The 15780-nt window shown below is 32.6% G+C and overlaps 1 protein-coding gene across 1 annotated transcript in view; it reads left to right on the top strand.

Annotated features, from left to right (window-relative positions):
* Window positions 1-15780, top strand: part of LOC136031306 (histidine--tRNA ligase-like) — a 34635-nt gene extending 18855 nt beyond the window's left edge. Inside the window, exons 4-9 of the mRNA XM_065710762.1 lie at window positions 1756-1962; window positions 5997-6146; window positions 8259-8403; window positions 12129-12221; window positions 13735-13916; window positions 15521-15780. Of these exons, the coding sequence (XP_065566834.1) occupies window positions 1756-1962; window positions 5997-6146; window positions 8259-8403; window positions 12129-12221; window positions 13735-13916; window positions 15521-15727 (984 nt within the window). The 3' untranslated portion in view covers window positions 15728-15780. The remainder of the gene's footprint in view (window positions 1-1755; window positions 1963-5996; window positions 6147-8258; window positions 8404-12128; window positions 12222-13734; window positions 13917-15520) is intronic.

Below are 15780 nucleotides of genomic sequence, written 5' to 3'. Positions count from 1 at the left end.
ACGGATTTAATTTTTAATCAAAAAACGGAAATTTTGATTTTTTTTTTTTTACTGATATTGAGTTATTTCACAAGACACAAACTAGAAAGTAATTTTTTTTAAATCTTTTTGAACCAATAGACAATAGTTCTTTTATTTTCTGTTTCGTCACACACGTGACAAAACTGTTTTGTCTTACAGTAAAGAAATGAATTAATTTTTTTATTAATAATGAGACGTTCTAGAAGGTTTATATTAAATACTAGGAAATAGTTTTATGTCGCTAATTGTTCATTTAAATTAAAGCAGAGAGAGACAAGTGTATATTGATTTGTAACAATGGGCTACCGTTTTTACTATTATTTTCGACTTGTTTCATTTTATAATTTAACTTTTTGAAAAGTATCTTTGTTATAATAAGGTGTTTTATAATAGGGGTTTGGCTGCCATTCTAGCACAATCCTCTGTGTAGAGCTAGATTTTAGTATCAAAGAAATTTGTACAAGATTTTTGTTGTAAGGTATTTTATATAGCATGCATAATAAATTAAATATTATCGATTCATAACATATAGTTTTTTAAATTTGGCTTAAATAGATATATCAGTCTAATTTTTCAAAAGAAACTGCATTGAAAAAAGGTTTTGTTTGTGAAAGTGGGAAACTTGCTACTGATGCTTGTAATATTGTAGTATGTAACAAGCAGTACAAAATACTGCTTGGATTATGGGTAGTTTTGCAACCACTTTAAAGAACGAACTTTACTTGATTAGATATAATAAACGTTTCTATGATTAAAAGGGTAGGTATGTAGGTAGGTATGTAGGTATACATTTATTTCATCCAAAAAAACTACTAAAATATGTACTTACAATCAACAATATGCTGCTCAATTTAGGGACCTAAAATGTCCCTGTTCAGCAGCGAAACAAAAACATATAAATGATAACTACTCATTTAAAATCAAAGGAATACGCCAAAAAAAAAAACAGAAGAAAACACTATACAATCTCTAAACAGCCATGTCTCATCTTAAAAAAGGGATAAATTTATAATCAGAATGTTCCTTTGTATTTAGAAATTTAGCAGCATAAAATTGAACACCTCAGTAACTATGCCTGTTTTTTTTATGACAGATTTTGTTGTATTGACAATTAACATTGAAAGCTCGAAAATGATTGCTTGTTTCTTTTCTTTTTTACCATTTTTGGATTCATGTACAAAAACTAAAATGTGTGAAGAAATAGACAACAAAATTTAAATTGTGAATGTTTAAAGTACAATTATTATATTCAGTCTTTAGTGAGCTATCTTTACTATCAAGATCCCTCAGTGTGTCAAAAATTCAATGTTAGACTTTATGCATGCATCAAATCTGGATGACACTGAGTTACAATGAATGAAACAGTACATTATATCCAGATATCCGAAGCATAGATCCCTTTGCTTCGTGCTTTATAGTCTCAGCACATCTTCAATATTGTCATCAAAAGCGCGGTTGCACTTAATATTATACTTATTAAAAAAAACTTATAAATACGTGTACAAGAATATTAACAATTAATGTATCTATTTTTGATGTTGAAAATAAGAGCTGTATGTTGTTCACAATAATAGGATAACATTGACTTAAGTGGATTTGGTTGAGAAAATAATTAAATTTAAACAATTTCAGTTTTGTGGATGTGCCGCTTCTAAATTCTCTGCGTATTCAATTTGCGCTGCCTAATATTTAACTCCTCTGGGTTTCAGATTGACATTTCTTTTTATCTTGTAGGATTTTGATATAGCTGGCAAATATGATACGATGATAGCTGATTCAGAATGCGTTGCTATTATTGCCAGTATTCTCAAGGCATTAGGATTGCCAGATTTCACAATTAAAATCAATCACAGACTTATACTAGATGGGATATTCGACGTCTGTGGAGTCCCGGTGGATAAGTTTAGGACAGTTTGTTCCTCTGTTGATAAACTCGATAAAGTAAGTTAGGCTTGGTTTTCTTTGCTTGATTTTTGTTTATCTTGAAAAAATAATCAACTCTTTTGACAATCTTGCTCAAGTTAGGGCTAGCCAATTTAGTTGCGTTAGAGACCCTTTGCCATGGCTATATAAACTGGCTATTGAACACCTCTTAACTAAGTTTCACCATAATCATCACATACGTAGCGCGAACGAGCCAGTCTAGATGAATAAATAATTTCCAAATAATTAAAGAAAAAAAAGTAGTTATTCAATAAAATCACATGTTTAAAGTAAAGTATTATAAAAATCAAACTACTATTGGAAATTAGCCAAGACGCCCAGGGATATAGGACTCCCACATAAACATTTTCTACTTTTCTTTGTTTCTTTATCGTTATGGTATGGAAACAATTCTTACCCTTTTCCTCGGAGTTTTGCTCTTTGAAATGTTGAGATCGGTGATTATCTTTGCCCTAGTTAACAAATTAGATGAGATACCTACTCTGATTTGTGGCGGTTTTAACGTTTTTTGATGAATTTAAGAGCTATTAATACTGGTGGTAGCAAAGAATGAATTGTTGCATGGAAAACAGAAGAAAAATGTACTTAGGGAATATTAAAATGCAAAAATAAAATGTTCATGCTGAAACTAATATACGAACGTTACTTATTTAGTGGTTCTTATTTGGATTATTGTGGAGATGCTTTCGATAATCCCATCGTCGGAATCAAATTCTGACCTATGTGACGGGCTGCTGCAGCTGATATCAAACTATAGTTCCCAATTCAGTGCTTTTCCTTCTTCGTCTTTGAATTATTTTAGACACGCTTCTACATAATTTCATCACTCGAATCCAGTTCCAGACCTTTCGGCGGGTGGCTGCAGTTAAGATCGAACTCGAGGTCCTGTATTACAAAGCAGAGATAGATTCCACAGTGGCATCCTTCTCTTTTCTTCGTGTAGATTACTATGGTAGCGCTTTTGCATAATCCCGTCACCGAAATCAGATTTCATTTCTTGCCTTGCAACTGGTTGCTGCAGCTAATATCGGAATCCCCCCCCTTTTAGTACTTACTATTTTCCTTCTTGTTTGGACTGTAATGGAGACGCTTCTGTATAATCTCATCACCGGAATCAGGCTCAGGGCCCTGCAGATTTGTTCGAACTCCTGATCTCGTATTATCAAGCAGAGATCAATCACGTTGTCCTACTACACAGTAATCTTTCAGTGCATTTCAGTTGATTCAAATATTGTATGTGAATAAATCCCCAAGTCTTATTAACTGTACTAATAGAAAATAATGTTTTAATTCCATTGGAAGTCTTTACAAGCTCCAACCATATTTCGTTGCTGTTATTTTCAATGTGATACATTCTCTTCAAGAAAGGAACTACTTAAATGAGTGTAAAAATAAAGTAGCGAAACGGGTAGCTAAATATTTTTGGGTTGAAAAAAGGGTACATATCATGTTATTTCAAGCAAGTATTTGTTTCGAAAGACCGTGTCCCCAGGGTATATCGACTTTCCCCTTACATCTAAGTTAATTATAAGCCTCAGGAATGGTCATGAGTTGCTGAGAGTTAATTAGTGTTCAGTGCTAACACACTTTGGAAGCAGATGCAAGTCAAGTGGTTCATATTGATTATTTAGTCATACACGCGTAGGGGCTACGGGGATTTACTTTTAGTATTCATTTTAAGGACTATTCCCCCGCCCTGTGAGAATATGTGGTAATCCTACACTGTGCGCCAAAGTTTCGCTAGTGCTTTTTTTAAAGTGGTTTAAAGGGCTCCCATGTACCTCAAAGCTGTTCAACTCAATCTATTTAACGCAACCCATGTTCAACCTAACCCCCCATTCAACTCAATACTGATTCAACCTTACTCAATTTGACCTCATTCAGCTCAGCTCCGATGTTACTCAGTCCCCATGCAATTCAACCCTCATTTAAGTCGATTCCATTTAACTCAATTTCCATGTAACAAACCCTCATGTAACTTAACCCCATTTAATTCAACCCCAATTTAATTCTACCTGCTACAGGTTATGTTAGGTTGAATGTGGTTGATCATACATAAAGGAAACATGCTAATAAAATAAAGTAGTATCAATAGGTTCCTTATCTTATTTTCTTTCCTAACCCCCCCATTCAACTCAATACTGATTCAACTTTACTCAGTTTGACCTCATTCAGCTCAGCTCCGATGTTACTCAGTCCCCATGCAATTCAACCCTCATTTAAGTCGATTCCATTTAACTTAATTTCCATGTAACAAACCCTCATGTAACTTAACCCCATTTAATTCAATCCCAGTTTAATTCTACCTGCTACAGGTTATGTTAGGTTGAATGTGGTTGATCATACATAAAGGAAACATGCTAATAAAATAAAGTAGTATCAATAGGTTTCCAAATATCATCATCGCTTTTCTGACAATGCGCCCTAACCTCGCCCTGGTCCCAGACCTTGTCCTAGGATATATAAAAAACTGAAAGAAAAACAAAAAAACAAATGAAATTCTTTATTTATAATTACATCATATTCCTATTAATCAAATAATCATATTTCCTTCCATCGTTTTCTACATTGCATAATCATTTCAAATGATATTTTTCATTAACAGATGTAACAAAATCTGTATGTAGAAAGCTTTTCACCAGGTCAATAATGTGGGAAAATTGGTTAACACAGAAAATATTAGGTATCATGAGGTGCCAAACAAAGGAAAAGTATATTATTAGGGCAATATCTTAAACCGCTAAAGGCGAGGGGTTGGGGGGTAGGTGAGTGCAGTATCAGAAAAGAGGCTCTGATAATTGGAAAGAGGCTAAATAATGAATCTGGTAGGACTTTGAGTTATACGTACAACATTTTAGAGCGCAGCAGACATAGCCAGTTAATCCAAGTATTTTGTTTGTCAATTGCCTTTCAGAGCATTTGAAATGAGTTGTATTGTGGAAAGTAAATGTGGATAAATAGCTTCTTCCCTTGTTGAAGGATTGTCAAAAGATTTAGATTTTTATCACAACTTTCGTTTGTTACATTCCGTTGTTTAAGCACTGAACAAGAAAAGAAGTTAAATTTTCGCCGAGTGAGCACTAGGAACGGGAGCCTTTTTGGTGTTAATGAAAAATTTCTATTCGTTTTTGGTTTGAACTCCTCTTCTTACCTTTATTCAGAAATAGGTATTCGTGAAGTTTGATTTCTATGTTTTTTTTTTTTTTCATTTTATGTTTTAAACACCTAAATATGACTAGGACTGTTACATGCTCTTCACGCTATTACATACTCTAAATCACATGCCCTTTACGCTAGAATGTAGCTTTTTTTCGAAAATCCTTCGAGAATAGGGACATATTCAAGTTTATATTCTCCAAATACGGCTTTTGCAAATGTGAGGAAGCCCTGATTAAACAATCGCTATTTACTTTTAATTTAAACTCTCGCCGCAATGCTTCTATATTGAACTTCTACGCTTTAACAGTTGCGTGACGTCTTTGTATAATCACTAAATAGCTACCTAAAGACTCATTGAGAGCGTTTTTGGTTTTATCTTACTAAAACTTTGCGTGAGGCCAAATATATGTATATATTTCTTTAAACTTCTGACAAAGCAAATATAAGGAAGTTCTTAAGCGTTTCGGTGAGTATTTTCTTTCCATAAGTAGTCACATTTCAAAAATTGACCACAAACACTAATGAAATATAATAATATAAAAGCGAAACCTTTAAGTAAAAGAGCGTGAAACATTTTTATGGGGTTTGTAAGCTGTTGCACTTCTTTCGAACAACAGGCGTTGATTTGGGGGGGGGGGGGGACAGTTGCCTTCCCTCAACAATTTTGAGAAAAATTATTATGTAGCCCATGAACCTTGACTCTCTGGATGAAGACCCCTCTTGCCCCCCTACCCTCTCCAATAAAAATGCTGGAGCTACGCCCCTGACTAGAACCGTAAACAAACTTGAATTGAATTAAAATATACTTTATGCAAGTGATGACATTGATACCTGCTTATAGTTAGTTAAAGACCATACTATATCTCCTACAGAGCCCTTGGGAGGAAGTTAGGAAAGAAATAACTGAACAGAAAGGGATTGCTGAAGAAGTTGCTGACAAAATAGGAAAATACGTCAAATTGAATGGAGGAAAAGAGCTAATAGACGAACTTTTAGAAAATGAAGAGTTAAACAGATCAACTGTAAGTTTTGTTCTTTTTCTTTCTAAGTATTAGAACCTATGAAAAGCTTTTCGGTAAGCAAACGGTACAATTAGAGTGTTAGTGGAATATGTTGATTTCTAACATTATCATAGCATACACTATGAACTGTGTATGTTTCTTTGTTTTAGTGAACTAAATTCCAATTTTTGCAATTGTTTGAGATGTTTCCTTTCATTGTGAAAGTTTTAAAATTGCCTTGCAAATCCCAAAAAATAGTTTGAACGTGATCAATCAAGTTTTTTTTTCTTTTTCTACCTTGATCATGCTTGTTTTGAAATACTGCTGACAAGAGAAAGGGGACTTTTCTGGAGTAAAGTTTATACAAATATTGACGCAGAGATTGTAAAGGAAAAAGGAAGGGCTGCCAATTGCCAAATTTACGGAATGATTACCAAATATGAATCAATCATATATATGAGGGACAAAGAGCAGAGAAAATTTTTTGTTAAAACCGGGATTTTTTATATTTTCTAATCGTATCAAACATATGTTTGATAAAAACATGAAACATATGTTTGATAATTCCCTTGTTCTGTTAAAAAGTAACATATAAACACTTATAACCAGTGCTAATAGTATTCAAAGGGCAAAACACCACCAAGACTGTTTTAATGCTTGTACTTTTGAACAATAAAATGCTCGTTGATTGGGTGTTTCAACTCGTTGATAGTAAGTATAGAAGACATCAAGTTGGAATAAGAATAGTAATAATAGTATAATGATAATGGCAAATTACTATTATAATAGTAAATTACTATAATAATAGTAATAGGGCTGCCAATTGCCAAATTTACGGAATGATTACCAAATATGAATCAATCATATATATGAGGGACAAAGAGCAGATAAAAAATTGTGTGAAAACCAGGATTTTTTATATTTTCTAATCGTTCGAGGAAACGTATGTAAATTACTATAATAATAGTAATAGGGCTGCCAATTGCCAAATTTATGGAATTATTATAATAGTAAATTATTATAATAATTACTAATAATACTATAATAATAAATTACTATATTTATAAATTGCTAGTAATTACTACTAATATAGTAAATTACTATAATAATAGTAAATTACTGAAATTTCCCCTTGAGAATTTGCTAAAATTTGTCACTTTATCCTTTGTTTTTAGTTTCCTTTAATTCCTTAGTTATTTTAAATGTTCTGTTCACTTGTTTAAAGTGTGGTAATAATTGTCGGAGCCAGTATCAGCTCAATATTTTCTTTAGATGAAAAATATTTTCTTTGTTCTTCTTAACTTTGGATGAGTTTTTCTTTTGTGCTGTAAAAACTATTGGATTCTCAAGGACAAGTGAAAAAAAAACTGAGACAAATTTTTACTAAGGTGTCTAAAAACCATATTGCAAGTGCCGAGAGTCGCGACTGGGAAGAAATTCTAAACTTAGATTTGTAGTCATCCGAGGAACGGTGATAATAGCCATATAGGGGCTCAGTATACGATTGTTCGAGCAAAGCCCAACCGAGACAAGTGACTTTAGCGCAGACCAGAGGCTCTAGCTCTCCTTGAGCCAAATGGAGGCCATTTGTGAGTGTCAAAAGACCTCAACTGCTGACATGTATATGTATACACCAAATGGGTTTATTTTTATACGTATGTCCTTAACCTGAATTTTCAGCTAAATTATTCAATCTTCAAACGATTCATATTTCGTTAAATAACGTTAAACAAGCTTCATATTTCGTTAAATAATATTGGAATCATGATAATAATAGTAAGATACTGAAATTTCTCCTTGAGAATTTGCTAATATTCAGCCAGAAACCTTCACTTTAACGACGTGGTGTGAAGACGTATTTACAAAGGTGGGATATTCTGTTCATTCAAAATGATTTTCATCGGTATTTTCATTGGAAAATTGAAAAAAAACAGAATTGCAATCCTTGATTTTGAGAAACACATCCTACCACCATCCCGACATTTTCGTGAATTGACATCTGTGTAAATTAGTTATGGAGATTAGTAGAAACGTCCAAGGCCACCTTAAACTCTAGTTATCATAAAGAGGACTTTCTTTTTTAGGGTTTTTGGAGTACTGAATCGTCTTAATCTCAACTTTAATTTATTTTAGAGCGGTAAGCAGGGATTAGAAGAAATGAAGCTGTTATTGCAATATTGCGACTTCTTGAATGTTTCTCAAAATGTAGTGTTCGATCTGAGTTTAGCCCGCGGGCTTGATTACTACACCGGTGTGATTTATGAAGCAGTTTTAAAAGGTATGATCTAGAAATGTATTAGTAGCAAAATACACGAATAAGTTGACAACTTTTGGGTTATGCAAAGATAATATCTATTATGAATATACTTATATTTCGGTTTTGTCATCCATGGAGGTGTGGAAAGAGTCATCGAACAAGAGTAATTAATATTTATATTTTTTATTCAGTTGGGTTTTCTATCGTCGAAAATCAGTACACAAATACAGCAAAATTAGATTTTCAATAAAAGACGTGTTGTGTAGTCATTAATCCTGTTACGTCGATTTTTGACATCTGAAAAATGGATAGACCTGTCGTTTTTTGTTCATCCTTGCTCGAAACATGGCATTTGCTATGAGTCATATTCAATACAGTTTGCTGGCTGTAGCTTCCAAATGCAATTGCCGAAATTTCCTTTTGCAGCGAGATGAGTTTTTGTACATAATGTCCAGTTTTGCCTTGAGGAGTTCCAAGAGAAATTGAAAAATTGTAACCTAAAATAATACCTTCCTCGTATTTCCAACCTTACTATACGGTAAATCTTTTTTTTACCTACTGTCTTCTTCCTCGACGGATTGGAATATTCTTTGTGTGAATTTTGATAATTTATTTAGTCTTACTGTTTTAAGATAACCTGTTTTCGCCACCGTCTTCCAAATTTGAAATTCATTGCTCTCAAATATAGAAAGGAAAGTAAATTCTATTTTAAGCAATATATTTAGTTTTCAGTAAAGCCCAGATGATATACTTGTACTTCTTGTGACGATTGAAATGTGGAATTATCTCTCTTATTTGTGATTTTATTAAGTCAGTCAACGTGCGGTAATTGTTATATCTTCTTCTGAAGGGGTGCCATGGAATGCCCACTTTAAGGATAATATTTTATATATATATATATATATATATATATATATATATATATATATATATATATATATATATATATATATATATATTTAGTTTCCAGTAAAGCTCAGAAAATTTGCCTTACTTTAGAAAATAGGGGGAAACACCCCCTAAAGTCATAGAATCTTAACGAAAATCACACAATCAGATTCAGCGTATCAGAAACCCTATTGTTAAAGTTTCAAGTTCCTATCAGCAAAAATGTGGAATTTTGTATTTTTTGCCACAAGACAGATCACGGATGCGTGTTTATTTGTTTGTTTTTTTTTTTTTTTCCAGGGGTGATCGTATCGATCGAGTGGACCTAGAATGTTGCAAGAGGGCTTACTCTAATAAAAAATAAAAGTTCTAGTGCCCTTTTTAAGTGACTGAATAAATTGGAGGCCACCTAGGCCCCCTCCAACGCACATTTTTTCCCTAAAGTCACCAGATCAAAATTTTGAGATAGCCATTCTGTTCAACTTAGTCAAAAACCTAATAACTATGTCTTCGAGGACGATTTAATCCCCCAGTCCCCGGGGGAGGGGCTGCAAGTTACAAACTTTGACCATTGTTTACATGTAGTAATGATCATTATGAAGTGTACAGACGTTTTCAGGGGGACTTTTTCGCGTTGGGGTGGGAGGGAGTTACGTGGGAAAATCTTTCAATGGAGAAATTAATCATGAGGGAAGAGAATTTCCATGAAGGGGGCGCAGGATTTTCCAGCATTATTTAAAAAAAAAAGAGAAACTAAATTATTAATTTTTTTTTCGTGGAAGTAATGAGTAGCATTAATACATAAAACGAACATAAGATATTACATTTATAAGGGGGTTCGTCTTCTCTACAATACTTTGCTATTTACGCTAAAGTATTTTTAGTAATTTCAACTATTTGTTCTACAGCCTTTGTGAGTCAGGGGTCGTTCTTTAAGATTTGTGATAAAATTCAAGCTTAAATGTAAAGAGCGAGGTATCGACGAGGGGGCAAACACCCTCCAATCTATATATATATAATACGTAATAAAAATACATAAATATAGAAGTTCGTTACGTAAGTTAATTCGTAAGGTACGTATGTTTATTACTAACCAAAACGTTAGTAAAAAAATAAAAAAATATAGTTGCATTTTTATGTAGCTAAATCTTGGAGGGAAACTAGGGCCCCTCCCCCACATCTTTTTTAATCAAAATCATTCGATTAAAACTATGAGAAAGCCATTTAGCAAAAAAAAATAATATGCAAATTTCGTTTTAATTATTCATGTGCGTTGAGCCAACATCAAAACCTGTATTAATTCAAAAACGTTCAGAAATTAAATAAAAAAAACAAGTTTTTTAACTGCAAGCAAGGAGCGACATTAAAACTTAAGACGAACAGAAATTATTAATTCAGTTTGGATGGAAGGGAGTGTTTTCATGTCTTAATTTTATATTGTTCTAAATCTTTGTGTTACCCTTGCCCTAGAAAGGCTTTTAGTGTTAATTTAAGCTTGGATGCTCTCCTAGACTAAAGCAAGTCAAATTCTTCTAGAAGACTAGTAAAATGTACTTTATAAACTGTTTAAAATCTTATCTAACTGTATTTTTGGTTGTTTTTTGTCTTCGCTGAGCAATGAGCAATGAACAAATCAATGAGCAATGAACAACTCGGCTTTTCTAAGACTGCTGAAATGTGACTAAATTATTTAGTTCAAATGCTCTTTCAGAACTGTTCACCTATTTTTGTAATTTGGAAAAAACATAATATAGTATGGGTAAGTCAAAACTGTACTGCAAAGGAAAAAATAAGAACAAATATATATATATATATATATATATATATATATATATATATATATATATATATATATATATATATATATATATATATATATATATATATATATATATATATATATATATATATATATATATTCAACAGGCAAAAGAAAGGACGGCTGAGAAAGATAAAAAACAGGCTGGTGAAGCCTGTCTGCTGATGTGAATTAGGACCACTGATTTTTATTTTTCTGAAGGAATGTGTTCTGAATTGTATTGAAAGGCATCGAGTATCTAAGGTTAAAACGATGTCTTTATTTATTTTGGTCAATACTGTACTAGATTTTCTTTAGGAAGCTAAAAAAAACTGAAAAATTTCTAAAAGTTTCAACTCGATTCCCTAGTCACGAGATGAAGCAGGTTAGGTGCACCGGAGTATTGTTGTAGTATTCTTGAAGGACAAAATGAGATGACACATCTTTTATGTATGCTACGGAATGAGAAAACAATAAGAATTGATAGTGATTAGTACTGTTCTGAGAACGGGTGGAGACAATTAGCATTGTATACTTGATATTTCATTCTTTGGTATCTAGTACACAGTGAATAAACTTTTTATCTTTATTGCAGAAGATACAAGTGTCAATAATGCAGTATAAGAAAAAGAAATAAAGCGAATACAAAAAAAGTGAAATGTGAAAGACAAAAAAATAACATATGTTAAATATGACCCTATCAAACAGACTTCAAATGCTCAGTGTATGAATTGTTCAATTAGTTCAATGTTGCATCCTTAGATCGTTTTTAGTTTATTGTTTTTTTAAACTGTTTTGCTGTGGTAATGCATTTAAAAAAAAATTATCTGGTTTTATCACAACAAGTGACTAAAAGGGAAAACAACATTAAAAAAAACTATCAGGTCAAAAAAAATAAAGGCCATTAGAATGTCTAGGAGAATGGTAAAACACGTAGAAAGGCCCTCAACACTCTATTACAAAGAGATGAGGCAAACAATGTTTATTGAGAATTCCGGTGCGTTTATAAAAAAAAAACTATTTGAATTAGAATGTTCATTTCTTCATATGTTTTTTTTAGCCACGGTGGTAGAAAACGGAAAAAATGTTGGGATTGGAAGTGTTGCAGGTGGAGGTCGGTATGATAACCTCGTTGGGATGTTTGATCCGAAAGGTAAGCTTTCTCGTAATATTGAAACTACTTATCCATCATAAAAATCTCAAGACAATAAATATCTCTGTAAATTGATTGAATTTATTTTTCAAAAAGATCTTATTTTCGTTACTTCTTTAAAATCCATTCTGTTCAAACGTATCCTAATATGTTGATAGAAATCTTCGAAAAGAAAATCTTTGATAAACAAAACTTATAAATTCAAGAAATCCAAAAAGGGTGACAGCACCACCCTTTTTAATTTGATCCTTACTTTTCATTTGCTTTGTACTTTGATTTCGCTTTTTGTTTCTTTTTATATAAACCATTGTTTTTTGTCTATTTTAATTTAACCGTACTTAAATTTTCATTGAAAGAGTTCTATAGCTCATCTATTTGAAAGTTTGTATATCCAGGCATAGGTATAGTTCATTGGATGTAAACTCATCACTTTCTTAGCCTTATTTATTAACTTTAAAAGATAACCCTTGCGTCTGTGATTGGTTAGAGGGCTATCCCTCTAAATCCTTTCTCATAAAAGAATTTAATATTCTTAAAACAAGTTAACCATTTTGAATGCAAATCTGATTATCTAATACGGAGTTATGGCTAGCATAGATATATACCTACTATTTCCAGATGGGAAGAAGGTTTTTGTATATCTCTTATTTTCATATATATATATATATGGAACTTGACAAAAAAAAAAAAAAAAAAAAAAAAATATCGGCAGTTATTTATGATTGGCAAAGAGCAGTTGTGAAAAATAAGGGTTTAAATTACTCCATTAAGGTTAAGTGAAAGAAATTTTCTTTAATTGAATTATTTTGTTTGGAATCAAGGATTCATTTCGTTTTTAAATCTATTTTGAAATGAACTATTGTATTAATCATGCATTTGTAGAGCTTCAGTGTTAACAAATATCGTTTCATGTGGATACAAATAATGTAAATGATTATTTAGTACCTCTGTATCAGTTTTGAACAAGAGTAGAAGAAACTTATCTTGGAATAAAATTGGAGTTTAACAGACCTTGGAAATAAAGAGATACTGCAAAAGTTTACTTTGAATTATAGCTTTTGATTAAAGATAACATTTGGTCACTTTTGTAGTTTTTTGGTAGTATTGTAAATTATATTTTTCGTGAAAATTGATTCATCTTTTACCTTTCGCTCTGATTGTGATGAGGAAATTTAGTGCATGTACTGTTGTCTAACATGTATATATGGATAGATGCTTTACTTTGGCAGTATTTACAAATTTATTGTGGGTGGAGAGTTGAGTTTCGGAACTAGAAAATGCTTTGAAAATTCTGTCAAAGTTCACCCCCCTCAACAATTTTCATTGGAAATGTGAAATAATTAAGGGGAAGGTTTCCACGCGCCTGAAGCTCCTTTGGGTATTGTTGGCCCTTTTACTCTTGACAAAAAGCCGGTGTTGGTATAAGACGAAAATCACAGATATTAGCTTATTTGAATCTAATACTTGACTTTTCTTTAAGGGCTTGCTATTTGGTAACTATCTTTATTGTCAGGTAAACCAGTTCCATGTGTTGGAGTGAGCATAGGAGTGGAACGTATTTTTGCATATTTGGAAGCCAATGCTGCTACAAAGCCCCGGACAACTGAAACTCAAGTTCTTGTTTGTTCCGCCCAGAAGAATCTCTTAGAGCCAAAAATGAAAATTGTTACTGAGCTTAGAGAAGCGGACATCAGCGTATGTCACTTTGAATTGCATAATTTACATTTTGTTTTAGTCACATTTTCTAATTGAGCCGTCATCCAAGATCAGAATTCTCCATGTGCAAAACTGTAATTACGAAACTGTATTTCAAAGCTGATATAACACACCAACTGGTCAAAACTTTTTAAAAGCTGTAGGTGTATTTCAAGTTTTTGACAATTATATGACCTGCTTCATTAATTAATGAACAAAATGCTTTTCAAAGGTTAAAAAAGAGCGGATATTAAAGGAAGCCTGCCGCCCCTTAAGCCCAAGGAAAAATTACATTATTTATCATTTTCTTAATTAAATATATAAGACAGTTTTTTTGTGAAGAGTCAAGAAAAGAAAATGTGTTTCCTCAAATGTGGGTTCAGAATCTCTCCAGCGCTTAGTTTGGTTGCTTCTAAATACCATTTATGAAATATTTGTTAATTGTGTTCTATGTTAGACAACCTTACTGTGATCTCATTAAAGACTGTTCCCAAAACTTTCCCTGAACAATTAGATGGTACTACAAAATATATCTACTTATAGAGTAACTAATGACTTTAAATGCACTTGAGAAACCCTTTCAGCCTTGACAAAAATTTAACATCCTATACCAAGCATGTATTTATCATTTTGTGAAAATCATATGAGAAAGTCAGGCAATGTACTCAGCTTGACCAAAATTTGAGTGTGATTCTCATTAAAATAAGGTATGAGGCAGTAGTTAATCTGTTCTAACTAATGTACTAAGACGTTTTAAAATGAGTTATCTATATAATTTGAGAGTGACGCCCAGAGTGCTGCATGGTGCTGATATGGCGATCATAGTCTTAGCATCAATGGGGAACCTCGTCCTCTAAAATCAAAAATTTGTAAGATTGGTCATACAGTTTCTTATATTTTCCGTACAAAACGCTTTCTATTTGAACTTTTCTCGAAGTGCTATTCTTCCTCTATGGGGGCTGCTATGAATATCGTAAAATAAGATCTGTGACTAATGTTATGTTTTAGTAAAGTGGAAGTGAACCTACTTATCTCTTACAGTCCTGATGAATGGAGCTGTACTTTTCCACCATAATACGCATTCACCCATACACACATCCTGTACTATATACTTAACTAAAACTTTCGTCAATCCGCTCTTTCTTTTGTTTGTTTTTGCGGATGATAACAGTGTATTGTCTGTTTCCGAATGCAATGGCATAGACAGTAGGATAGTATTTCAAACTATTCATTTTGTTTAAATGTTCTATATTGTAAGGTGTTCGACTGAGTGTGATATTATCTATGTTTATTCTATTTGTTATTTGCATATTTTGAAATGTTTGTTATCCGTTCTCGTCCTTTTTCCTACACGTTAGAGCAGTATTTTTCAGGCTTTGTACCTATGTGGAACTTCCAAGACATCATGCTTCTCATGTTTCTTTATCGTGGTTACAAGGTTTTATTGTTGCTCACTCTTTTTTGTGAAATCTCTCGAGTCCTACTTTGGAACCCTTAGGCTCTAGAGACCTTGGACTGAGAAACACTGCTCTAGGAGATGCAAGACTATGAGTATGGTTTTTGTTTGTGTATATTTTGCCCTTCCAACTACAATCTTTTTTCAGGCGGAAATTCTTTACAAAGCAAATCCAAAAATTCTAGCGCAGCTGCAATATGGTGAAGAAAATCAGATTCCTCTGGCAATAGTTATTGGTAACTCAGAAATCGAAAACAATGTTGTGAAAGTTAAAAACATTGCCACAAGAGAAGAAGAAGAAATCCCACGGGAAAGGCTAATCGAAGAAATAAAAGAAAGACTGAAAAAAATATGAAGTGGTTTTTATTTTATTCTCATATAATTCCAGAATAAGACTGTTTATCTTAA

This window comes from Artemia franciscana, chromosome 9 (assembly GCF_032884065.1).
Source record: "Artemia franciscana chromosome 9, ASM3288406v1, whole genome shotgun sequence".
NCBI classification, from domain to species: Eukaryota; Metazoa; Arthropoda; class Branchiopoda; order Anostraca; family Artemiidae; genus Artemia; species Artemia franciscana.
This window is presented reverse-complemented; position numbering and strand designations above follow the sequence as displayed.